Genomic DNA, 26,790 nt, shown 5'->3' with positions numbered 1-26,790 from the left:
CATAGGGTCCGTGTAAACTTGATTAATAGGTTTTTTTTTTTGCTGCGGCGCCAATGCTATACCCAACCCTTGCCTTGTATATCCAGCACATTCCATTAATTTGAATGAGCCATTACGTAAGCCAGCGTACATATTTATTTTCATCGCTCGTTGGGACTACAGAAGGGATTTTGAACGCAGGTGCAAGTGACAGGCTTAGAAATGTTGAAGGGTGGCGAGAGAGAAAAAAGAGAGGGAGGTAAAAAAATAAATAAGAATAGATCAGCTTTTTAATGAGGCCTGGAGCGTCCATCATTAAGCCAGCAGTCACACTAAAGTGACTTTGTTCTCTCTCGCTCTCCTCCAAAGCGTTTGTCCCGCCGCCCGTGAGGTGACGCACACGTTTATAGATGTTGAGACCTCAGCCGGAGATCAAGGTCAGCCCAGATCGGCGCCGTCAGGTCCACAAACCCCAGGGGACATTGTGGGAAAAAAAATAAAAAATACGGAAGATTCTCGCCCAATCAGCCAATCAACCGGGCCCTGCCGTCCGTCCCTCGGGCCAATCGAAGGCGATGGAGAGCTTCATGGGCAGTCATTTCTCGTTAAAACCAATAAACGTGCCCTGCTTCTCCCTCTGAAGAAGCATCGGGTGGAGCTGCATTCGAAAGCTCTGCCTGGGAGAAATGCGCTGACATAGCAACAGTGCTAGTTCTAACGTGCTGATGGAGAGTGCCGGGTTTGGATGGGTGGCACGCATCCCGTATTGACAGAGCTGCTAAAATCGACAAGCAAGCATCCCCAGCGGGTTTTAGTCAAGGGCTATTCACTGCCGCCTTGTCATTGAGAGAATTTCTTATCTGTGTGTGTGTGTGTTTGAGTGCATCCTGAAGGAGACAGGCCCCCAAAACTTAGCTTCTATTGATTTCTATTTCCCCAGTTTCCAAGTCCATCGCATTCCCCCACATTAGAATCGCGTTGAGTGTTGGGAAACACTGGGCTTCTGGTGGTGTTGACAAGCTGCCAAACTGCATATTCCCAGCCTGTGTAATTATGATCTGTGGAATTGATTCCCCTCAGTGATCATAGTTGGACGCTGTGCGGCTCATTGATTCCGAGATGTATGGTCCTCATTTGGGAGGTGTGGAGCTTTTCACCGATAGCTTTGCCAGTTTGACAGATGCCTTCATCTAAAGGGACTAGCATAGATTACAAATAACGCATTGATTCTGCTAAATCAATCCTCTGAGCCATTACCGCTGCGCATTGGGGTCAGTATGCAGACTAATGCACAGTCGCTACTCGTTTAGAGGCAGAGAGGAGTCTGCTTACTTTTTGGCCCATTCTGTAAGTTCCCAGCTAGTCTTGCCAGAGTGCTTTGGTTCAGCGAGGTGGTCTAAGCGTGTGTGTGTGTGTGTGTGTCTGCATAAATAAATAAATAATTCAAACGTATTTATGCCATTGTATTCATGTAGAAGCAACTAAGGTTCCATTTAAAAGTTTTTCGGTCTTTTTATAGTGTTTAATTGTGGACATACACAGAACATATTCAGGTGTGTGCATACATGTGTTTGTGTATGCGTTTTCTGTCTCACGCCTCACCTTCTCTCTCACCTTGCCTCACGTCTGCCATCTCTCCACAGGGGAGGACTTTGCGGTGGTGCAGCAGGAAATCGTCATGATGAAGGACTGCAAGCACTCTAACATCGTGGCCTACTTTGGCAGTTACTTAAGGTAGCGTATTTAAAGGCCTGCACCCCGCGCTCACTCCGCCACCAACCCTAACCTTCCCTCCTCCACCCCTGCCCTGGCTCAGTCAATTCCCAGCTGCTCTCAGGCTTTGAAGTACACACACACACACACACAGGCTCAGCGTGGAGTCGTACTCCACTGCAGTCAAGCCACGGTCAGAGCCTCCGGTCCAAGCCTAGCCGCACTAACACTAGCTAGCTAACAATGTGGCTAATTGCTAGCTCCAGGGAAATGCTTTGTATTGAACTGCTCAAGACAAGGGGTGGTGGAGGGTGGCCATTTTGAGAAGTTGCAGGGGCTGAAGAGAGGGAAGTTGGGACCCGTTGGTTGGCCCGAGGGTGGTTGTGGCCTAATAGTCAAACCGCATCATGCTGTGTCACGACCTAGAAAAGACTCCAAAAAGCATCCATCCTCCTCATACTCTCTTTCTGCCCCCTCCAGACTCCACCGCGCCCCCATGTGTTTGCTTTTTACTCCGACTATTTTGAGACCGTATCGATTGTAATGTCATTTGTTTCCTTTTGCTCTTTACAGGAGAGATAAATTATGGATATGTATGGAATATTGCGGGGGAGGGTCCCTACAAGACCTATATCATGGTAAGCATACACAACATACAGTGCACAAACACACACACACACACAAGCATTTGAAAAATGACTGCTGGCTCAACCGGTTTGATGAAGCGAAATTCAATATGTTTCAGTGTGTGGTTTTAAGCTAATTCCTCACTCAAGCTTAGACGTCCTCTTACATCCTATTCCCTTTCTAGTGCACTACTTTTGACGAGGGCCCAGAGGGATAGGTTGCCATTTAGGACGTAACCTAGCTCCTACCACATAACCAGACAGTTAACAGATTCTTATTACGCCTTTTCTTCTTCTTCTTGTCTTGGTCGTTAAAGGGAGAATCTGCAGTTTTTACACCCATTTTTGGACTTTAAAAGAGATTATGTATACCCGTTTTATTCTAGAAGAATATAACTTAGTTCAACTGTCTTACCCCATCACAACCCAAAATATAAGCTGGTTTTACTCCAATGTTTGTAAACATTGTAATTGTAAATAAACACTGCATAGATTTAAAACATGGCTAAAACTATAAGTTTAATGTCATGGATGGTCAGTCCTTGCATCCATAGCTCCATCTATACATTTGAGTAGTTACATTTCTCCAGCCCCATCCCTGAGCTATTTACGAAAGCACTGGTGGCGTGACCACTTTGTAATTGTTTGAACTGCAGATTGCCCATTTTAAAGTACAGGTCATTAGAGCGGCCACCTTAAGCAGCTGTTGTCGCACTTGCGCGCGCACACACACACACACACACACACACACACACACACACACACACACACACACGCGTACATACATACTCACACAGAGACGGTGTTGATTCTGCTCTTAATGACGGTGCTGGGCTCAGTCGGCTGCGAGGCCCCTCATTAGACAGACAGAACAGCAGCCGACACCACCAACCACCGTTGATCTCAGCCTCCCACATATCTGCTCCCCGCTGCCACGGAGACGACACGCTGCTCATAATGTCCCCAACCCTACGTCTCCGGAGTAAATAGAGGGTCACTGAAACGGAAGGCCTGCGTGCTTGACGCACTGTCCCTCGTGGCCTTCGAAATGCACTAGTTTCGTCACGTCGTTACATTCCTTTAACCTTTTAACCTCCGTCGTTTAGTTGTTGGGTATTCTTAACAAGGTTTTAGACCTGCCCTGTAGGCAGGTGGTGGGGGAGGTTAAGGAGGCATGTCGATAGTCTAACATAGCTTCCTCTCCCTTTTCTCCTCTCCATCTGCATTGATCTGAACATGGAGGAAAGGTGAAAGCAGTATGGTCGACCCTAACTGGGAATATGCTGTCACCTGTATAGGTTCTTTCAGGTGAAAGAAGATAAAGGAAGGAGGTCATTTTAGACCCGATTTAAACAGGATCAATGAGTTAGCCAGGGAACCTGTGTAAATATTTTGAAGTAACTTCATAATTGTTTGGAAAGATAAGCTTGAAATGGGCTTCTTGTAATTAATTGAACTGGCTGACTTGGTGACCCTGCTTTTTGATGTAACCCTCAGAGCCCTAAGAGAAAGTTAGTTCAATTAGCCCTGTCACGCGACTGACTGCACCTTTTAATCAGACCCCAATCAACTGGTGCTATCATGACTTACAATCTACTTAGTAGAGAGTTGAAGAAGATTAGCCTCTCAGTGGTATGGCCAAAGTACTCCCACACAGCCTAGGATTGAAGCAGGATGGAGTATGATGCGTGTTCTCACTCAAACTGAAGACAGACAGACATGTGAGTCAATTCCTGAGGATAGTGTTTGAATAGAGTTATTTTATTTTATTTGTTTATATAGGCGATCTAATTGAGAATATGCAGTTTCCTGTATAGCACTATAAATGTTATTGAAATCTAAAAAGAACCTAGGAATCTAGCTCTATCTAATTCAGTAGCAAATATATTTTTGTTCTGTTTTTAATAGGGTCCTGTTGTGCCTGGTCTGTTCTGTCCAGTCATAACTATTCTAGAGTCTCAATAATGACCTTCAAATAACCTAACGTTACCAGGTAAAGCTGTCAGATCAACATCCAATTGTAAACCCTGAACCTACATTGCCCACCTTGAACCCATAATGTTGATTTGTGGTTTAAATTGGGGTTAAATGACACAAAAACTGTACACTTCAAATGTGGCTTGAAATGCTGATATGTGCCCAAATAAGACCTTTAGCTTAAATAATAGTAATGAAATACATGATACATTTGAGTTCAGGTACCAGATGTTGTCTCAATAACCAATGGCCGAGGAACCTTTTAATAAAGCACCAGTGCTTCTCAGTCTCCAACCATGTCTCCTTCTCTTTCAGTGACGGGGCCTCTCACAGAATCACAAATAGCCTACGTTTCTCGAGAAACTCTTCAGGTACGTCCATTCAGTGCAACACTCAAGCATTCACTCTTCTTCTGACACACGTCTTTCATCTCAAAGTATTGCCTTTGAACTGCTGCTTACCTTAGATCTGATCCATCCACTCGAAATGAGATTGAAAACACCCGTTAGCAATAGCAACACCGTAGGACTATTGCTGTCATTGATTTGTTAGATTTTTGATACACACAACTATTATAAGCTATTATAATAAAAAGAAGTAGCCAGACTATTGCTTTCCTGGTAAAATGACAATGGTTTCATGCTTTGGAAAAGTATATGTGGCTGATTTTGGTTGAATGGGAATTTGCTAAAAAGGGACACCATATTAGGATGGGATATTATTTGTGAAGAGGTCAATGGACTGACTCACTGTACACATTTTTCCCTCCACAGGGTCTCTATTATCTACACAACAAAGGCAAAATGCACAGAGACATAAAGGTAAGGTGGGAAAATGGCAGATTCTAGCAGGAATACATGGCTTCCATTGCATAGAATAGAGTGCACAAAGACAAAGGTGAAGTGGGACTGGGACAGTAACCGTTTCAAGCACGAATACATTGTGTAGATTAGGATAGAATAGAGTTTATTGTCCTCTTCAAGGAAATAATTTGACACGAGCTCGTATGTACACACAAATAGACCGACAACACCTTCACCTAGACATGTTCAATTACATTTACAGTAGTTTAGTGTGCTCCTCTGGAATTTCTTGGCATAGACGTGTAATAGCCATTATGAAAACATTTCTGACACTAATGGCCACTATTTTAATCCCCAACAAGACATCTTTCAAAGTCACTCCAGGCTTTACCGGTTTGGTCGTTCCCCTGTGAAGTTTCCTTCGATAGATGGCCTTGTTAAGAGACCGCTGCATAAATGAAACTGCATTGAAAATGTGCAGATACAAGTTAGTTAGACGTTTGATACGTTGTTGAGAAAAAAGAAGTAAAAACTTACTAAACGCTTACATAGGCCTATGCAACTGCAAATCCATTGTAACGTTCTAATCTTCTTTTGTCTGCACAAAGGGAGCAAACATACTGTTGACAGACAACGGGTACGTCAAACTAGGTAAGGAGTCCAGATGTGCAACTGTTTTCTTTGATGTGTGTGTGTGTGTTTGTTTCAATATGATGAATTATGGCAATTTGGCGAGTGTGTGAATCATCACCTGGCGATGACTGACAAGCTGTTAATTGCACTTGGCTGTGAGTAGCACCTTCTGCTTTCACATTCTGTGTGTGCGTGTGCGCGCTTTCATATTAAATGTGTGTAATAGGCTAAATCAAGTCTGCGATGCATGCACAGCTTGGACAGTGATTGGAATAATTGTGTCAGTGCTAACACTACAATTTATCTCGTATTCCTTTTGGAATATTAGCTGCACCAGCTTACAAAACATTTATGGTTACTAAAATACATGAGCATTGCATGATTTTCATTGATTTCAACATTGTTATGCATCATTTATCATTTATTACAGAGCAAACCAGGCTTAAGAAATGGTCATCAAACATGTATTAGACATTCACTGGTATTAATGATAAACTGTTGTTGATTGCATTTGGACATTTATTAGCCATTTATTAATAATAAACTGTTACTATATTAATGTAACTCTAACTTTAACAAACCATTTACAAATCATTAATTGATTAATAACAACATGCTAAAAAGGTATAATTAATTATGCTTAATGGAGGCATCATGAAGATGGGAATGTAAGTTTAAAGTCAGCTTCTCACGTCTCTCTTTCTTTCTTTCTTTCTTTCTTTCTTTCTTTCTTTCTTTCTTTCTTTCTTTCTTTCTTTCTTTCTTTCTTTCTTTCTTTCTTTCTTTCTTTCTTTCTTTCTTTCTTTCTTTCTTTCTTTCTTTCTTTCTTTCTTTCTTTCTTTCTTTCTTTCTTTCTTTCTTTCTTTCTTTCTTTCTTTCTTTCTTTCTTCTTTCTTCTTTCTTTCTTTCTTTCTTTCTTTCTTTCTTTCTTTCTTTCTTTCTTTCTTTCTTTCTTTCTTTCTTTCTTTCTTTCTTTCTTTCTTTCTTTCTTTCTTTCTTTCTTTCTTTCTTTCTTTCTTTCTTTCTTTCTTTCTTTCTTTCTTTCTTTCTTTCTTCTTTCTTTTCTTTCACACAACCCACACACAACACAACAACAACAACAACAGCAACCGCAACAGCAACAGCACAGCAACAGCAACAGCAACAACAGCAACGCAACAACACAACAGCCACACAACAGCCAACAGCAAACAGCAACGCAACAGCAACAGCAACACACAACACAACAGCAACAGCAACAGCACAACAGCAACAACAACAGCAACAACAGCAACAGCAACAGCCGCAACGGCAACAGCAACAGCAACAGCAACAGCAGCAACACAGCAACAGCAACGCAACAGCAACAGCAACACAACACGCAACAGCAACAACAGCAACAGCACACAACAGCAACAGCAGCAACAGCAACAGCAACACAACAGCAACAGCAACAACAACACAACAACAACACAACACAACACAACACAAACAACACACAACAACAACAGCAACAGCAACAGCAACAGCAACAGCAACAGCAACAGCAACGGCAGCAACAGCAACAACAGCAACGCAACAACACAAACACAACACCAGAACAATCTCCTTTCTTTCTTTCTTTCTTTCTTTCTTTCTTTCTTTCTTTCTTTCTTTCTTTCTTTCTTTCTTTCTTTCTTTCTTTCTTTCTTTCTTTCTTTCTTTCTTTCTTTCTTTCTTTCTTTCTTTCTTTCTTTCCTTCCTTCCTTTTCTTGGCAGCTGACTTCGGCGTCTCGGCCCAAATCACGATGACCATTGCCAAGAGAAAATCCTTCATCGGCACACCTTACTGGTAACGTCCTTCATCACTTCCCACCTTCTATCGATTCTCTCTGTCCCTTGATACCCAAGTCAGGTGAATCTATCCATGGATCTATCCTCCACCATTTTGTCAAGCGGAGTGTGAATGTGCCCTTCGATTGATTTTTAAAAGGTGTTTAACCCCCTTGAGTCGATTTCCGCTGCCCCGTGAAAATCTAATTAGGATAATACAAAAATTCCAATCAAATTCCGTCAGTTTAAGCTAGAGATATGTTTTTTTGCATTGCATCCACAGATGGTGCACTTTTGCATATGCGGTGACAGGTGGCAGAGCTAGAGCGGTGATTGTCAGACCATGACACATCCCGAAAATCAGTCTTCTCACGAAAACGTCTGTAGCGTCCGAATGGTTTGGCCTACAAACTATTATGACCCCTCTATGGAAAGATGAGACTCACAAACATGATGGTGTTCTCCGTTTTGCTCTACAGCCCACACAAGCCTCACAAGACTCGTCTGAAGGTACCAGTTTAAAAAAATGAATGGGAGCATTTATGGAGATAGTTTAGTGCCAAAAATAAGGGGTTAAATACACATTTCAATGCATGTCTGTCACCAGAGATTTTAACATGTTGAGAATGCTTATCAATTTAGAAAATGGACAAAAAGAAATGCAAGCCTAAACATGTTTTGCATTTCAAGCTACAAAGCTAGTATAATTATTTATTTTATTTGTATACATTTTTTCCTAACCTCAATCAAATCAAATCAAATCAAATGTTATTGGCCACATGCGCCGAATACAACAGGTGCAGACATGACAGTGAAATGCTTACTTACAGCCCTTAACCAACAGTGCATTTATTTTAATAAAAAAGTAAAATAAAACAACAACAAAAAAGTGTTGAGAAAAAAAGAGCAGAAGTAAAATAAAATAACAGTAGGGAGGCTATATATACAGGGGGGTACCGGTGCAGAGTCAATGTGCGGGGGCACCGGCTAGTTGAGGTAGTTGAAGTAATATGTACATGTGGGTAGAGTTAAAGTGACTATGCATAAATAATTAACAGAGTAGCAGCAGCGTAAAAAGATGGGGTGGGGGTGGGGGGGGGCAGTGCAAATAGTCCGGGTAGCCATGATTAGCAGTTCAGGAGTCTTATGGCTTGGGGGTAGAAGCTGTTGAGAAGTCTTTTGGACCTAGACTTGGCACTCCGGTACCGCTTGCCGTGTGGTAGCAGAGAGAACAGTCTATGACTAGGGTGGCTGGAGTCTTTGACAATTTTTAGGGCCTTCCTCTGACACCGCCTGGTATAGAGGTCCTGGATGGCAGGAAGCTTGGCCCCAGTGATGTACTGGGCCGTACGCACCACCCTCTGTAGTGCCTTGCTGTCGGAGGCCAAGCAGTTGCCATACCAGCGGTGATGCAACCAGTCAGGATGCTTTCGATGGTGCAGCTGTATAATTTTTTGAGGATCTGAGGACCCATGCCAAATCTTTTCAGTCTCCTGAGGGGGAATAGGCTTTGTCGACTGTCTTGGTGTGTTTTGACCATGATAGTTCGTTGGTGATGTGGACTCCAAGGAACTTGAAGCTCTCAACCTGTTCCACTACAGCCCCGTCGATGAGAATGGGGGCGTGCTCAGTCCTATTTTTTTTCCTGTAGTCCACAATCATCTCCTTTGTCTTGGTCACGTTGAGGGAGAGGTTGTTATCCTGGCACCACACGGCCAGGTCTCTGACCTCCTCCCTATAGGCTGTCTCATCGTTGTCGGTGATCAGGCCTACCACTGTTGTGTCGTCAGCAAACTTAATGATGGTGTTGGAGTCGTGCCTGGCCATGCAGTCATGGGTGAACAGGGAGTACAGGAGGGGACTGAGCACGCACCCCTGAGGGGCCCCCGTGTTGAGGATCAGTGTGGCAGATGTGTTGTTACCTACCCTTACCACCTAGGGGCGGCCCGTCAGGAAGTCTAGGATCCAGTTGCAGAGGGAGGTGTTTAGTCCCAGGATCCTTAGCTTAGTGATGAGCTTTGAGGGCACTATGGTCCCGCCCCTTACCTTAAACTGGGTTCGTATCCTAACCCCAATCCCACCCCTTATCCTATACCGGGTTCGAATCCAAATCCTGACCCTACCCTCCCCATACACTGATACATCACACTCTTTACCTTCTTTGAGGCCACCCCTCTCTATATTCATGTCTTATTTAGTCTGATGTTTTTTTGTTTTGACTCCTGTTTTGTTGTTTTCTTTTTCATTTCTATTATTGTAAAGCAACTTTGGGTCCTTGAAAAGCGCTTTATAAATCCCATGGATTATTATTATTATTATTATTATATTTTTATTGTGCCTGGCGAAAACCAAACACTGCATTCCCCAATAAGAACCTCATACGGTCAAGCATGGTTGTGGTAGTTGTGGTTTGGGGATGCTTTGCTGCCTCAGGACCTGGACGACTTGCCTTAATAGAAGGAACCATGAATTCTGCTCTGTATCAGAGAATTCTACAGGAGAATGTCAGACCATCCGTCTGTGAGCTGAAGCATAAGCGCAGCTGGGTCATGCAGCAAGACAATGATCCAAAACACACAATCAAGTCTACATGAAAATGACTAAAAAGCAACATTTGAATTTTCGGAATGGCCTTGTCAATGTCCAGACCTAATCCCAATTGAGATGTTGTAGCATTACTTGAAAAGAGCAGTTCATGCTTGAAAACCCACAAATGTCGCTGAGTTAAAGCAGTTCTGCATGCAAGAGTGGGCCAAAATTCCTCCAAAGCGATGAGTAACTGATCAACAACTACAGGAAGCATATGGTTACAGTCATTGCAGCTAAGTGTGGCACAACCAGTTATTGCATGTAAGGGGGCAATTACTATTTCACACAGGGGAAAAGTAATTACAATTCAAAATCAAAATCAAATAGCTAAATGATGCTTGGTATGACCTTCTTAAAACAACTCCATATGTTAGCTTAGTAGAACCCCCGCTTAGGTAGGACTTAGACTCTAGACCAGGGGTGGGCAAACCTTTTGGCTCAAGGGCCACATTGAGTTTTTGAAACCTAATGAAGGGCCACATACTATATGCGTGACAAAACATGTGAAGCCTTTATTTATTTTCACATTGACACGCAACTACTAGTGTACTGTAGGTGTATATATGCTTGCAGAACAATTCTACCCTAAGTACCATCTCTGCCCTTGTAAAGTACAATCAAACTTACAGTCACAATATGCAAACTTAAAAATAGATATATATTCTATGACTGGAGACATGCAAAATGTAACAGCAAAAAAAACGATTCTAAAATTTGAGTGAAACATATGGTAAGAGCATCCGTTTCATTTGGAATGGTCTGTTTTTGAAAGCATATTAAGGAACAATTCTAATCTCCATTGTGAGCCATATTTACAGTTATCCAATCACCTCAGCCCAAATCTGACTGATTAGTTATTACCTGTATCCAAGTGCATTACTGGATAATTCTCACTGCATAACCATCATCATGAAAAAGCATAATCCTTGCCTTCCCCAGTCACGGTTATTCGAGTCTTAATGTGAACGATGGGTCTGGTTACCTCTCTTGGCAAGGGCATCAAAGTCTGGTATCATCTTTGATGGAGAGATTCTCAGAACAGCTGACAAGTGGTCATTTGTTAAATTTGACCTGTGACGGGATTTGTTGTAATTCATGACTGAGAACATTTGTTCACACACGTATGTAGACCCGAATAAAACAAGCATCCTTTGGACGTGCTTTTGAATGTTTGGAAACGTTGTTTCATTCAGTGAACTGGTCTATTGTTGCTGTTTTGTACTTCTCCTTCAAAGCACTGTCACGTCGGATGTCGATGAGCTCCAATTGTGTGTCTGGTGGTGCTTTCTCACTGTCGAAAGACAGGGGGCATGATACAAGCTCCAGCTCAGTCTCAATCTTGGTGAAGTCTGAGAAGCGGCGGGAAAACTCAGCATGCAGGTCGATCAAAGTGCTACTGTATGTCTCAGTGCGGCACTGCGATGTGGGCTCGTTCAGTGCGGCCAGTGTTCGGAAAATGAGCGAGAGACCGGCTGGTCATTTGTCTGGAGAACAACATAAGTTTGCCCTTGAATGCTTTCATGTTGGAATACAGTTCATGCACAAAAACACAATATCCCTGCTGTTTCACATTTAGATCGTTCAGATGCCCCAATATGTCCACACCGAAAGAAAAGTCGCCCAGCCAGTCTGTGTCTTTCAACTCGGAGAAGTCGTCAGCTTTACCAACCGTACCAAGGAACATACCCATCTCCCCTCTGTTCCCACACACGGCAAAATACTTTTCCCAGTCTTAGCCAGCGCACATTTGAATGGTACAAACAAGTTCTGGTGCTCTGCCTCTGTGTCATTGAGCAGCTGAATTAACTGACAATGGTTAATCCCCCTTGCCTGTATAAAGTTGACAAGTTTTACAACCACTTTGACAACATTTTCCAGCTTTAACACACTTTTAGCATGCTTGCTTGAAAAATGACGATTGAGATTATATTCCTTAAAAACGGCAACACTTTCTTGACATATCAGACATACCACCTTATGTCCAATATTAGTACAAAATTATTTAACCATTCTTTAAACACACAGAGTCCACTATTCTCATGTTCGCAGCACTCATTTTTCACGTCAAAAGTCGTCAAGCAATGAAGTAGCTATAACGGCTGAGCGCATTCTGAATCTGATTGTTGGCCCAAATACAGAGCGTGCTGCCAGGCTACAGCGCCATCTATTGGAGGTTGTTTGTATATCATGGAATGAGGCCAAAAATCGTAACTCAAATATAATAATATTTAATACATGTAGAAAATGTCTTGCGGGCTGTACTTTGCCCTCCCTTGCTCTAGGGGGTTAACGAGTCAAACGTATTCTGATTATATTGATTTGGTGGTGGTGATGATGATCGGCGGCAAGTAGCCTAGTGGTTAAGCGTGCTGGGCCAGTAACCGAAAGGTCGCTGGTTTGAATCCCCGAGCCGACTAGGTGAAAAATCTGTCTGTGCCATTCAGCAAGGCACTTAACCCTAATTGCTCCTGTAAATCGCTCTGGATAAGAGCGTCTGATAAATGACTAAAATGTAAATGTAATGATGATGTTGGTCTAAATTCTATCATCAAATATAATTTAGACCAGTGTATTCGATTAGATTTTTAAAAGTAGCCTATTAAACAAGTCAAACGATTGTGATTATATTGATTTCAATGATGGTAATATGATGATGCTATGATGATGATGATGATGATGATGATGAGGACTGCTGGTATTGTCAAATTCATTGTTTGGGTTACACTTTATAATAACTGTCATGAATAAGCCCTGTAAATGCTTATGAATTTTAACACTTACAATCAGTGCTGGCTCTAGCCATTTTGGGGCCTTAAATGAGATTTGGTTGGGGTGCCACCCCCGACCGTGCGGGCAAAACATTTTAGTGGCCCCCCACTTGGTGTCCCTAGCGGTCGTGCCACCACTAAACAAAATTTTAGAAATATTTACAAAATGTGTTCACATTTATAAACATTTATAAGCAAGTTATTGGCACTTACAGTGGGTTATACAGTGGGAATTGAGAGGTCCTGTTTGAGATGACCCTGTAGTGTTAATTGCTATTGACTGTTCCAAGGCTATGTGGTGAACCGTTCATTTGTCTGAGCCGACTCCCTGTGTGCAGGATGGCACCCGAGGTGGCAGCCGTGGAGAGGAAGGGTGGGTACAACCACCTGTGCGACATCTGGGCTGTGGGCATCACCGCCATCGAGCTGGCAGAGCTGCAGCCGCCCATGTTCGACCTTCACCCGATGAGGTTAGTGTTTGGACCCATTGGCATCAGACCAGGGCTCTTTCTTTTTTTTAAAGGACAGTGGACTCTCCTTTTGTATTTAATTGTTTTTGACAGAGACCGTTATGAAATGGAGAGCAGACAGAGAGAAGGGAGACAGAGTAGGGCCGGTAGGTGCCAGGATTCTTATCCATGCAGGCAGGGGAATCGTATACACTCACCTCCATATGTACTTGGACAGTGAAGCATATATTTATTTGGGCTCTATACTCGAGCATTTTGGATTTGAGATACAATGTTTCATATGAGCGACAGTACAGAATGACACCTTTTATTTGAGACTATTTTCATACATATCTGTTTTACCGTTAAGAAATTAAAGCACTTTATGTAGGTAGTCCCCCATTTTAAGAAGTCAAAAGTGTTTGGACAAATTCACTTATAGTGTACTGAAGTAGTAAAAAGTATTTGGTTCCATATTTCTAACACGCAATGACTCTACAAACTCGTTGTATGCATTCACAGTTTATTTTGGTTGTGTTTTGGGTTATGTTTTGACAATAATCGTATTTAACAACCGTACAGTATACTTCAAAATGTGGAAGGAATTTCACATGTGGACCTACATGAAGAAAGCAGAAGATAATTATTTTAAATGTATGTTTAGTAAGTTAGCACCTCTGAGTAAAAGCAAGGATTGGAAGTGAAAGCACTAATTTCCTTAAATACACAACTGCACCTTTTTTAAATTTTTCTCAGAGCCCTGTTTTTGATGACCAAAAGTAACTTCCAGCCGCCCAAGTTGAAAGACAAGGTGAAGTGGTAAGTGTCTTTAGGCTTGCTGCCTGCAACATAAACCCTGGCCAGTTCTATCTCGCTACTTGAAGACACCGCCCTCTCCCACCCCAACTCTTAGACATTATAATGGATGGAAAAAGAGACGTAATACAATATTAATGAATCAAATCAAAATGCTGCTAAAATATTAACAGTCAGACACACCTGTTATGGGGTAAACGAGCCTCAGATTTGTGCCAATGTCATTGGACTCAGAGAAAGGCTTTTTTTGTGGGAGGGGTTGGAGAATTGACAGTCTAACTAGATTTACACATAATATGGGGTCAGGTTTCATCCCAAAGAGGTTTGATCATTATTAGCATATAAATTGAATATTTATGATCGAATAGGCAGAATGTTTTTCTTAATCCAATTTCGTTCTCCCTCCCCAAGGACCAGTAATTTTCATCATTTTGTAAAAATATCATTGACGAAAAATCCAAAGAAAAGGCCCTCCTCTGACAAGCTGTTGCAGGTAAGATGATCTTGGCCTGAGCTATATAACAGTAATGTGATTGTAGTGGCGTCATTGTGTAGATCAAGGGATTTGGTTGCTGCAATGACAACCCAAAGAGCATTGTTAATAAGTAAGTCTTTCAAATGTTCAAGGTCAAGATTTAGTAAAATAGTGTGAATATTTGGAACTAGAGCCCCATTTGCATTTGTTGTACGTAGACTGGTTAAATGGGCAATATGAAGTTCAAACAATAACAAAGCAGTTACCCCGCCACTCTTTTTGTAAACAGCTGAGGGTTGGTGCTGGAGAAATGTAACCACTCAAATTTATAGAAAGAGCTAATGGATGCAAGGACTGACCAATCATGATACTGTATCAAAATGATAGTTTTGAGACTATATAGTGTTTGTTTTTAAGTAAAACAAGCTTATATTTTGGGTTCTGATGGGGTACGACAGTTGAGCTAAGCTCATGAGGCATTTCAAAGATTATTCAAGAATCAATGGGTAAAAATAATGTAAAAGTCCAGAAAAGGATGTAGCAAGTGCTGTAGTTTCCACATAGCAACACCTATTTACTATTATCCTGCGGTTTGTGCTCTTAGAACTTGACCATGCTTATTACTCAAATAAACTTGGACAGAGGAACCCACCTAACTCTTACAAGCTCAACACTTTTTTTATCTTTGATTTTATAAATCTTGTTTATCAAATCATTTTAAGATCTGCTGCACTTAAAGTGCCTTTTACACATTACTCTTTAGCCTTTTAAAAATCAATTGCACTAGCATGTGATAAAAACGGCATCATGGCTAGTGTCATGCTTGTCTGAGGCAAATGGCACCGCATTCCCTATATAATGCACTGCTTGACCAGGGCCCATATTTGGGACGCAGCCTAAATGTGTTGTCTGTCTAGTGTTTGTATGTCAGTTCATATCAGATGCACCACTTTAGCCCATAATCAAATTGTCCTAAGGGGATGGATAAAGTTGTATCCTATCTCATCTTAGATAACATTTTCCCCAAGCCAAGTCAACTCCTATCTCAACTGCTATTTGGCTCAAGAGGAAACAACCACGGCAGGAAATGTATATTAATTGAGTGCTATGATTAATTCGACAATGTAGGTACAAAAAAATAAATACATTTTATTCGATTGCATTTCTCATAATGCAATCTTTCTGACACAGGGATTTTCTTGACTGAATCTGGCCCATAGTCTCCTACAGTTAGTCTGGTCCCAGATCTGTTTGTGTTGTCTTGCCAACTGCTATGGTCATTGCCCCACCAATAACCATAGGAGACCAGGCTATCCTACAGTATGAACAGCTTAATTGTTGTCGCCTGATTTTTTCCCAGCATCCCTTTGTCTCGCAACCCCTGAGTCGCACGCTGGCCATCGAGCTCTTGGACAAGGCCAGCAACCCGGACCACTCCTCCTACGACGACCACTTAGATGACGAGCCCGAGGAGCCTGAGGAGGTACAGTACAGGTGCAGACACTCACGGGACACGTCCTCCTTTAATCAGAACCAGTAACCTTTGCCTCTAGCCTGGGTGCTAGTCTGTCTATACTATCTTTCCAACTCCTTGTCCAAACATTTGGCATGACTATTCCATAAGGAGTTGGCAAGATATCAGAATCAGACTGGCACCCAGGCTAGGTTGTCTCTGAGGTTGCCATTTTTAAATGGTGACATCGATTCTCACCGCGGAATAGTAATCATTTAGATTTTTTGGGTCTTATCCTGTATTCCTGGTTACCGGTTTTGATTGATCAAGGTCCTAAATCATTTTAATTGACTATAGAGGACAATAATTGGTTATAGAGCATCTACTGTACTTTGTCATACAGAACATTTTGTCGCTGTAGGTTTTAGGGGTCAATTTAGTCTGTGTAAGAGCTTGACGGGAGTGCTTTTGCTATTCATAGCCACAGTATTCACACTCAGCAGCACTTTCTATCATTGCCAATATTATACTAGGATACACTGACTGAACATTCTGTCCTGTTCATTGGCACACTTAAATGCATATTTGTTAGACAATTACAGAATGTATAATATTATACAGCATCTATATATTTTTGTTTTAAATGTAAAGATTTATTAGCCTTAGAATATGCATTAATTAGCTTCCTGCAAAAAAATATATAATTTCCTTAAAACATAGTCTCATCAAACGTACGCATGACTCATTCCAAAAAGTTGCACTGTCACTTTAGCTGGCAGCAGTCGCTTTCGTCACTTTGTCCAAGGTCCATAATACCTGACTGTAGGTGTTGACTGTGCCTTAAAGGAATTCTTTAGGCCGTTTCACCCCCTGCCCTGTCCTCAACTGCTCCGGGTAAAGTTGTCCCTAAGTACAGATCTATGATCAGCTTCCCTTCTCCCAATCCTAACCTTAACCATTAGTGGAGGAAATGCAAAACTGACCAAAGATCAGCGTCTAAGGGCAATTTCACCCTACTCCTCCTCAACTCCTCTCATCAGTTGGGCTGAGTGTCTCTGCCTCTCTCCTTCTCCCTTAGTTGAAATACAAGAGGGTGCTTTGGCACATACTGGGGTGTTTCAACCCTTTGACCCCCTATCTCGGCGACTCCCACGCTTTGCCGTTGGCAGAGAGGTACCAGTTGTGTGTGTGGAGGCATTGTGGGCCTACATGGGTGTATTTGCTTGCTCTGGTAAATGAGATTGTGTGCACACCGACATAGATGTGTGGTTCGTTTTTTTTAACGTTTGTGCATGAGAAGTGTGTTCGGGGGTGACATCGGAAATGAGCATGTGCTGAAATAGTTTGACGTGGAGTATGGTGTGATACCATTGGGTCCTTGCTAAACTTAAAATGTATGATAAACCTTACCTTTTGAGTGCTTGGTCCCACTTTACAGTGGGTAACCATAATACATATTTACATCAGGTAGTGTAATTACAGTGTAGATACTGTAGATCGACATGTAAATACAAAGGTATCGGGGACACTTATTGTAAATTGGAACCAAATGCTATTTTTTCTTTAACGGTAGACCCGTGTGGCTCAGTTGGTAGAGCATGGCGCGTGCAACGCCAGGGTTGTGGGTTCAATTCCCACGGGGGACCAGTACGAAAAAATATGAAAATGTATGCACTCACTACTGTAAGTCGCTCTGGATAAGAGCGTCTGCTAAATGACTCAAATGTAAAATGTCTTGAATGGAGACATAAGAATGATCCTATAATATATCCCAAGATTAAGTTGTGCTGGTGAAGCTCCTTCAACTGCCCTTGGCTTCCGACGGTTTGGCTCTAAATGCTTTGTCTCTTCTTCAAAACAACCAGGCAGTGAAGGATGTCCTTCAACCGCCATTTTGTGCCCTGGAACTGTCAGTTCCACAGTGAGCCCTTCACATAAAGTCAAGTACATGTCCTCTGATGCACGAGGGAGGACACACTGAGTGGAAGCCATCTTGGGACCGACTACCTTGGCTGCCCCCAAATACGTAGTGCACTACTTGGGCTCTGGTCAAAATGAGTGCACTATATTGGAAATGGGGTGCCATTTGGGATGCACTCCTTTCTTATAGTCATGACACAGAAGAAGACTGGCCACCAACTAATGATTTTCCCCACAGGACTTAGTGGGAGGGCACATATCAGGTTGACGACCCCCCCCCTCAGAAGGGTCCTTTTCATTACGCCTGTGTCATCAAAGTGCGACATTCAGTGGTGGTATTTTTACACCAGCCCTTTTAATCAGGGAAACATGGAAGGTTGCCAGGAAGATGTGACTCACTCGTGTATTGTGTCCCAAAGAGAGAGAGGTTTCACTCTTGCCAAAATCTAACCTTGTCGCCTGCCTTCCACCTTAGGGACAACAACTCCCATTGTTAGGGTGGAGACATGAGCATCTCGTCATTATATGCAGATCTCTGATCTTACCTCTTGACGCTATATACAGGACCTAGTGTCTACACACCCCTTGCACAGTCTTCACATTTTGCTGCCTTCAAATTACATCTAAAAAGGGATTACACAGGATTTTATACCTACAGATCTACACATCCTACTTTCTAAATTAATTCAAAATAAAAGAACGAAGATGTCTTTTATTGCATATGTCTTCACACCCCAGAGTTAATACTTTGTGAAGGCACCTTTGGCAGCCATTACAGCTATGAATAATATTCTACCAACTTTGCACAACTCTTAGGGAAACATACAGTGCCTTCTGAAAGTATTCAGACCCGTTGACTTTATCCACATTTTGTTACGTTACAGCCTTATTCTAAAATTGATTAAATAGTCCCCCCCCCACCTCATCAGTCTACACACAATACCCCATAATGACAAAGCAATAAGAAAACTTAAATGTCACATTTACTTAAGTATTCAGACCCTTTACTCAGTACTTTGTTGAACCACCTTTGGCAGTGGTTACAGCATTGAGTCTTCTTGGGTATGACGCTACAAACTTGACACATCTGTATTTGGGGAGTGGCTGGGCCACTCAAGGACATTCAGAGACTTGTCCCGAAGCCACTCCTGCGTTGTCTTGGCTGTGTGCTTAGGGTTGTTGTCCTGTTAGAAGATAAACCTTTGCCCCAGTCTGAGGTCCTGAGCACTCTGGAGCAGGTTTTCATCAAGGATCTCTGGCCAAAGAGTCACGTCTGGAGGAAACCTAGCACCATCCCTACGGTGAAGCATGGTGGTGGCAGCATCATGCTGTGGGGATGTTTTTCAGTGGCAGGGACTGGGAGACTAGTCAGGATCGAGGGAAAAATTAACAGAGCAAAATACAGAGAGATCCTTGATGAAAACCTGCTCCAGAGCGGTCAGGATCTCAGACTGGGGCGAAGGTTCACCTTCCAACAGGACAATGACCCTAAGCACACAGTCAAGACAACGCAGGAGTGGCTTTGGGACAAGTCTCTGAATGTCCTTGAGTGGCCCAGCCAGAGCCCGGACTTTAACCCGATCGAACATCTCTGAAGAGACCTGAAAATAGCTGTGCAGCGACGCTCCCCATCCAACCTGACAGAGCTTGATAGGATCTGCAGAGAAGAATGGGAGAAACTCGCCAAATACAGGTGTGCCAAGCTTGTAGCGTCATACCCAAGAAGACTCGAGGCTGTAATTGCTGCCAAAGGTGCTTCAACAAAGTACTGAGTAAAGGGTCTGAATACTTATGTAAATGTGATATTTCGGTTTATAATTTTATATACATTTGCACAAATTTCTAAAAATCAGTTTTGGCTTTGTCATTATGGGGTATTGTGTGTAGATTGATGAGGTGGAAAAAAAACTATTTAATACATTTTCGAATAAGGCTGTAACATAACAAAATGTGGAAAAAGTAAAGGGGTCTGAATACTTTCCGAATGCACTCTACGTCAGAATGCCTGCATCCAACAATGCTACATTTTTGCCTTGCGACTAATGTATTACTAGCCTGGTCCCAGATCGGTTTGGGCTGACAATGACCATAAAAGTTGGCAAGACAGCACAAACAGATCTGGGACCAGGCTAGTTAGTGTTGTACTTTTTCCCTCACTCCATCTTTTCTGTTTTGACAGCCCCATGTATCAGTGCCGCATCGGATTCGCTCTGGGAACACACGAGAAGGGAAGACCCTCTCTGAGATAAACTGTGAGTGTCTTCAGTAGCATGACTTAATTCCTCTGGTATAAGAGTGACATTAGCATGCCGTAGTATGTCATAAGCAGTCATGACAGCCGTTGACATATGACGTCAAATTATACAACACTGAAAGGTTAGATGTTCCGGAAGATTGAAAACTATTACAGTTTTTTAAACCTTCCGTTTTGGACTCGACGTGTCAATGTATGGCTCATACATGTATAATAAACGATCTAGAGTCCTCTCCAAGCTGAAAATGCAACTGAATCCTTACATTCTAACCTGCCATCATTTAGTGCATGACATTACGCACTCGTGCAGTGAACGGGTGCTCTGAAGTAGTTTAAGTGCCTCCATGGTTTACCATTAGTTATTTTGATAACAGCAAAAATACAGCAAATACATCGATCAAATCCATGCATCATAAATTAGAAAACATCCAAAATTAGAAGTTTGATTAATTTTTATTTTTATGTCATCTACAGTGAGGGAAAAAAGTATTTGATCCCCTGCTGATTTTGTTTGATTTTGTCTGCCCACTGACAAAGACATGATCAGTCTATAATTTTAATGGTAGGTTTATTTGAACAGTGAGAGACAGAATAACAACAACAAAATATCCAGAAAAGCGCATGTCAAAAATGTTATAAATTGATTTGCATTTTAATGAGGGAAATAAGTATTTGACCCCCTCTCAATCACAAAGATTTCTGGCTCCCAGGTGTCTTTTATACAGGTAACGAGCTGAGATTAGGAGCACACTCTTAAAGGGAGTGCTCCTAATCTCAGTTTGTTACCTGTATAAAAGACACCTGTCCACAGAAGCAATCAATCAATCAGATTCCAAACTCTCCACCATGGCCAAGACCAAAGAGCTCTCCAAGGATGTCAGGGACAAGATTGTTTACCTACACAAGGCTGGAATGGACTACAAGACCATCGCCAAGCAGCTTGGTGAGAAGGTGACAACAGTTGGTGCGATTATTCGCAAATGGAAGAAACACAATAACTGTCAATCTCCCTCGGCCTGGGGCTCCATGCAAGATCTCACCTCGTGGAGTTGCAATGATCATGAGAACGGTGAGGAATCAGCCCAGAACTACACGGGAGGATCTTGTCAATGATCTCAAGGCAGCTGGGACCATAGTCACCAAGAAAACTATTGGTAACACACTACGCCGTGAATAACTGAAATCCTGCAGCGCCCGCAAGGTCCCCCTGCTCAAGAAAGCACATATACAGAGCCGTCTGAAGTTTGCCAATGAACATCTGAATGATTCAGAGGAGAACTGGGTGAAAGTGTTGTTGTCAGATGAGACCAAAATCGAGCTCTTTGGCATCAACTCAACTCGCCGTGTTTGGAGGAGGAGGAATGCTGCCTATGACCCCAAGAACACCATCCTCACCGTCAAACATGGAGGTGGAAACATTATGCTTTGGGGGTGTTTTTCTGCTAAGGGGACAGGACAACTTCACCGCATCAAAGGGACGATGGACGGGGCCATGTATCGTCAAATCTTGGGTGAGAACCTCTTTCCCTCAGCCAGGGCATTGAAAATGGGTCGTGGATGGGTATTCCAGCATGACAATGACCCAAAACACACGGCCAAGGCAACAAAGGAGTGGCTCAAGAAGAAGCACATTAAGGTCCTGGAGTGGCCTAGCCAGTCTCCAGACCTCAATCTCATAGAAAATCTGTGGAGGGATGTGAAGGTTTGAGTTGCCAAACGTCAGCCTCGAAACCTTAATGACTTGGAGAAGATCTGCAAAGAGGAGTGGGACAAAATCCCTCCTGAGATGTGTGCAAACCTGGTGGTCAACTACAAGAAACGTCTGACCTCTGTGATTGCCAACAAGGGTTTTGCCACAAAGTACTAAGTCATGTTTTGCAGAGGGGTCAAATACTTATTTCCCTTATTAAAAAATGCAAAATGCATTTGCAATTTTTGAAATGCGTTTTTCTGGATTTTTTTGTTGTTATTCTGTCTCTCACTGTTCAAATAAACCTACCATTAAAATTATAGACCGATTATGTATTTGTCAGTGGGCAAACGTACAAAATCAGCAGGGGATCAAATACTTTTTTCCCTCACTGTAGCAGACACTCTTATCCAGAGCGATGTTCAGGAGCCATTAAGGTTAAGTACCTTGCTCAAGGGCACATTGACAGATTTTTCACCTAGTCGGCTCAGGAGTTCGAACCAGCAAGCTGGTATTTTGTATATTGTTAGAATTTTGGAATATATTGTGCAATAGGCTATAAGGTTTTTACAAGGCGCGTCCATCCATTCCGTTTGTGAATCGCGAGTGCGACACAACTTTGATGCGCTCGAGAAATTCACCCACTTCAAAATATCAGTCCAACTTTATGTTGTGTCAACCATCCATTCAAGTCAAATAATTCCATGTGTCCACCTTTTAAACTTACACACATGTATTCCATGATATGGGGTAATCCCATGTGGACAATGCTGCAGCTGTGGATTGCCAGATTGCCATTATATAATCGATACACAGCTTTCAAAGAGTAGGACATTTGATGAGAACATACTTTTCTATATATAGTGTATGTGGACACCCCTTCAAATTTGTGGATTCGGCTATTTCAGCCACACCCGTTGCTGAGAGGTGTATAAAATCGAGCACACAGCCATGCAAACATTGGCAGTAGAATGACCTTACTGAAGAGCTCAGTGACTTTCAACATGGCACTGTTGTAGGATGCCACCTTTCCAACAAGTCAGTTCGGCAAATTTCTGCCCTGCTAGAGCTGCCCCAGTTAACTGTAAGGGCTGTTATTGTGAAGTGGAAACTTCTAGGAGCAACAACGGCTCGGCCACGAAGTGGTTGGCCACACAAGCTCACAGAACAGGACCACCGAGTGCTGTAAAAATAATCTGTCCTCAGTTGCCAACACTCACTACCGAGTTCCAAACTGCCTCTGGAAGCCATGTCAGCACAATAACTGTTTATCGGGAGCTTAATGAAATGGGTTTCCATGGCCGAGCAGCGGCACACAAGCCTAAGATTACCATGCTCAATGCCAAGTGTAGGTTGGAGTTGTGTAAAGCTCGCCGCCATTGGACTCGGGAGCAGTGGAAACCCATTCTGTGGAGTAATGAATCACGCTTCACCATCTGGCAGTCCAATGGACGAATCTGGGTTTGGCGGATGCCAGGACAACGCTACCTGCCCCAATGCATAGTGCCATCTGTAAAGTTTGGTGGAGGAGGATAAGGGTCTGGGGCTGTTTTTCATGGTTCGGGCCAAGCCCCTTAGTTCCAGTGAAGGGAAATCTTAACGCTACAGCATACAATAATATTCTACACAATTCTGTGCTTCCAACTTTGTGGCAACAGTTTGGGGAAGGCCGTTTCCTGTTCCAGCATGACAATGCCCCCTGTGCACAAAGCGAGGACCATACAGAAATGGTTTGTCGGTGTGAAAGAACTTGAATGCCCTGCACAGAGCCCTGACCTCAACCCCATCGAACATATTTGGGAGGAATTGGAACGCCGACTGCGAGCCAGGCCTAATCACCCAACATGGGCGGCAGGTAGCTTAGTGGGTAAAAGCGTTGTGCCAGTAACCGAAAGGTCGCTGGTTCTAATCCCCGAGGCGACTAGGTGAAAAATCTGTCTGTGCCCTTGAGCAAGGCACTTAACCCTAATTGCTCCTATAAGTCGCTCTGGATAAGAGCGTCTGCTAAATGACTAAAATGTAAATTAAAAAAAATCAGTGCCCGACCTCACTAATGCTCTTCTGGCTGAATGGAAGCAAGTCCTCCCAGCAATGTTCCAACATCTAGTGGAAAGCCTTCCCAAAAGAGTGGAGGCTGTTATAGCAGCAAAGTGGGGACCAACTCCATATTAATGGCCATGATTTTGGAATTAGATGTTTGACGATCGGGTGTCCACATACTTATGGTCATGTAGTGTAGAAGTATACATTTGCCGTTGTTTAAAATTACATGATAACATTCGCTTGCTCGTTTGCCATATTAGTCTGATGAGACCATACCCTACAATGGGAGCTAGCCTGCAACAACCGAACTTGATGGACAATGTTGATTGGCAGGTGGCATGAGGTCCAATAAGGTTGCAAGGTTAAAGTGGGAGGCGGGATCAGGTCAGCACAGTATTGTCCAATGAGGTTGTGGGTTGAGCCCAACATGCACACCCCACATGCACTGAAGTTGTGCACAATTTTCGGGGACCCGTTTTGGCTCGTGAGCGCTACTTTCAAAACTACTGGCTGAAATGATACAAATCCTTTATAACGCATCTTTACGACTACGTCAAGTGAGTAGCCACAATCTAAGGTCACTGTGGCTGATTATGACATCTATTATGTCACGTTTATAACAATGTAACGAAAGCTTTTCACATGTCTTCCTGAGCGGTCCTTCTCATGATCTTGTGGTTACGTATGGAAAACCACTCCTTCCTCTCTCAGCCTCTCTCCTCTCCTTCCCTCCCAACCCCCTGCGCTTCCTCCTTATCTCTCCAGCACTCCTTTTTGCAACTCACTGAGTGGCTGAGACTTCACTTCCCCAGAGACTTGAATATTCACCCTGCGTCTGCAAAAGGCATATGGGGAACTGCTTACTGTTCATTCAGGGACTCTATATCTGAGGGTCTTAATCTTTGCCATTTAGTTTTGACTCAGTGCCCACAGGGATTATATGGGGGGGTGGGAAGTGCCTGCACTAGTAGTAATATGCCCATAAGCGATCTTTAGCGATATTTTGTGCTTATGTTACTGTTCGACGCATGCAGGTTTTTTTTTTCATTGCCAGGCCACTGGGACTAGATTTTGAAATGTGTTGTATGTTCATTTTTTAATACTGCAGTTTGTGTTTAATTCTCTGTGTTTCATTGTTTAACCCTGATAGTCGATCAAGTCAAGTTTGATCCCCCGCTTAGGAAGGAGACTGAACCTCATCACGAACCAGCAGTGAGTGACTCTCCTAATACACACACAAACACACACACACACACACACAGGCTTGCCCATCAACATTTCACACTTTTCAACCCACCAAATCACGCTTTGCAGCATTAACAACTGTTTAAATTCAGAACCTCACAATTTCCATGGCTATTGCTATTGCACTGCTATCATCCCATAGCTGTGCATTGTATTTTGGATGAGGCATACTACAGTATTTGGTGATGTGATATATAAACTATATTAACTGTATGTGGTATGATAGCGATGACAGACACCTCATACAAAGCTATATTGGAAACCCAGAGTGTGTGCGCCAAATGGCCATATTGTCCCTGGTCAAAGGTAGTGCACTGTATATAGAATTGGGTGTCATTTGGGACATAACTGCAGTCAACAGATATGAGTGGTAGTTTGTGTGTTGACTTAAATATACCGAAGGGGTGAGAGACTCTCACGTTGTTAAATACATTTTCTAACCCTTCCAACAATTAAATATCTAACCTAGTCTCAACAGTGTTTGAATGTAGCAGTGTTTGAATGTGTGTGTGTGTGTGTGTGTGTGTGTGTGTGTGTGTGTGTGTGCGTGTGCGTGTGTGTGAGTGTGAATCAACAATCGGTTCTAAAATCTGTACACAGTACCTTCCAATCCTCCAGTCTTGAAGTATTCTCTTCTTTTATGCTTTATATTTATAAACCCATTTTTTTTTTATTATTCTAAATATATTTGTATTGTGTTTATTTATATATATTTTTTTGTCTTTTTAATGTTTTTCATCAACAACAACAAAATCATAGGCTTGTAATACCACGCTCTTTCTCTCTCTCTACTTCTGTCTTTGATGAGCTTTGGATGGAGGGGAAGGTCGGCCACTTATTTTAGAAGCCCTGCTTGCATGGTATTCTTTTGGCACCTTGGCCAGTCTTTTGAGTCTCTCACCCCTTATGTGTGTTTTTTATTTGTTTATACATTTTTTGACCCAACCTTCATCCCACCTCTTCGGAGGACAACTTAAACACTTAAACTTTTTTTTATACTGTGTGTGTGATTTCTTCTTTTTTTTTTATACCCAAGGACTGTGAATAATCTATATTTTCTTGGTCTGTCTACTAAACAGCCCGACTCTGATGATTTTTTGGACTGTGTGGAAGAACAATACTACACTGCAAGATCTAACATGGTACTTTTTTCTTATTTTTGCACATATTTTACCTCCGTTTTGTGTTGTCTTGTCCTCATCGCAGTTCATATGTTGTCAGTTTACGTTTGGATGCTTTTCACTCTGTGAAGCCCTCTGTCTTCTGTCTTGCTGCTTTCGTTGGCATTCCATAACACTTTCACTTGTCGTTGCATGTAAAGACATAACCCGTGCCCTTGCAACATATACTCCCTTTTGTAACATATAGTTTGCAGCCCATAGTTCCTTTTGGTTATTACAGCATCATGTATCACTGCACATTTATTGATGCCCTGAATACCTTACAGTATGATCAATTTGTATTCCTACCTGATTTTGACGTGGATGATGAAATAACGCAGTAATATCAGCATGAAAAATCACCAAAAGGGTTCAATGAAGAAATATTGCATGTTAGTCGTCCCCT

General features: G+C 42.5%; 1 protein-coding gene across 1 annotated transcript in view; it reads left to right on the top strand.

Annotated features, from left to right (window-relative positions):
- LOC123481200 (mitogen-activated protein kinase kinase kinase kinase 3-like) overlaps positions 1 to 26,790 on the top strand; it is a 76,936-nt gene that overhangs the window by 8,263 nt on the left and 41,883 nt on the right. Inside the window, exons 2-14 of the mRNA XM_045214960.1 lie at positions 1,623 to 1,713; positions 2,266 to 2,330; positions 4,611 to 4,666; positions 5,069 to 5,116; positions 5,707 to 5,749; positions 7,469 to 7,541; positions 13,218 to 13,349; positions 14,085 to 14,147; positions 14,556 to 14,637; positions 15,980 to 16,102; positions 20,172 to 20,244; positions 25,130 to 25,191; positions 26,304 to 26,366. Coding sequence (XP_045070895.1) covers positions 1,623 to 1,713; positions 2,266 to 2,330; positions 4,611 to 4,666; positions 5,069 to 5,116; positions 5,707 to 5,749; positions 7,469 to 7,541; positions 13,218 to 13,349; positions 14,085 to 14,147; positions 14,556 to 14,637; positions 15,980 to 16,102; positions 20,172 to 20,244; positions 25,130 to 25,191; positions 26,304 to 26,366 — 974 coding nt within the window. The remainder of the gene's footprint in view (positions 1 to 1,622; positions 1,714 to 2,265; positions 2,331 to 4,610; positions 4,667 to 5,068; positions 5,117 to 5,706; positions 5,750 to 7,468; positions 7,542 to 13,217; positions 13,350 to 14,084; positions 14,148 to 14,555; positions 14,638 to 15,979; positions 16,103 to 20,171; positions 20,245 to 25,129; positions 25,192 to 26,303; positions 26,367 to 26,790) is intronic.

Source organism: Coregonus clupeaformis, unplaced genomic scaffold, assembly GCF_020615455.1.
Source record: "Coregonus clupeaformis isolate EN_2021a unplaced genomic scaffold, ASM2061545v1 scaf0345, whole genome shotgun sequence".
NCBI lineage: Eukaryota > Metazoa > Chordata > Actinopteri > Salmoniformes > Salmonidae > Coregonus > Coregonus clupeaformis.
The sequence above is the reverse complement of the archived record's forward strand: the minus strand, read 5'-3'. Positions and strand labels throughout refer to the sequence as shown.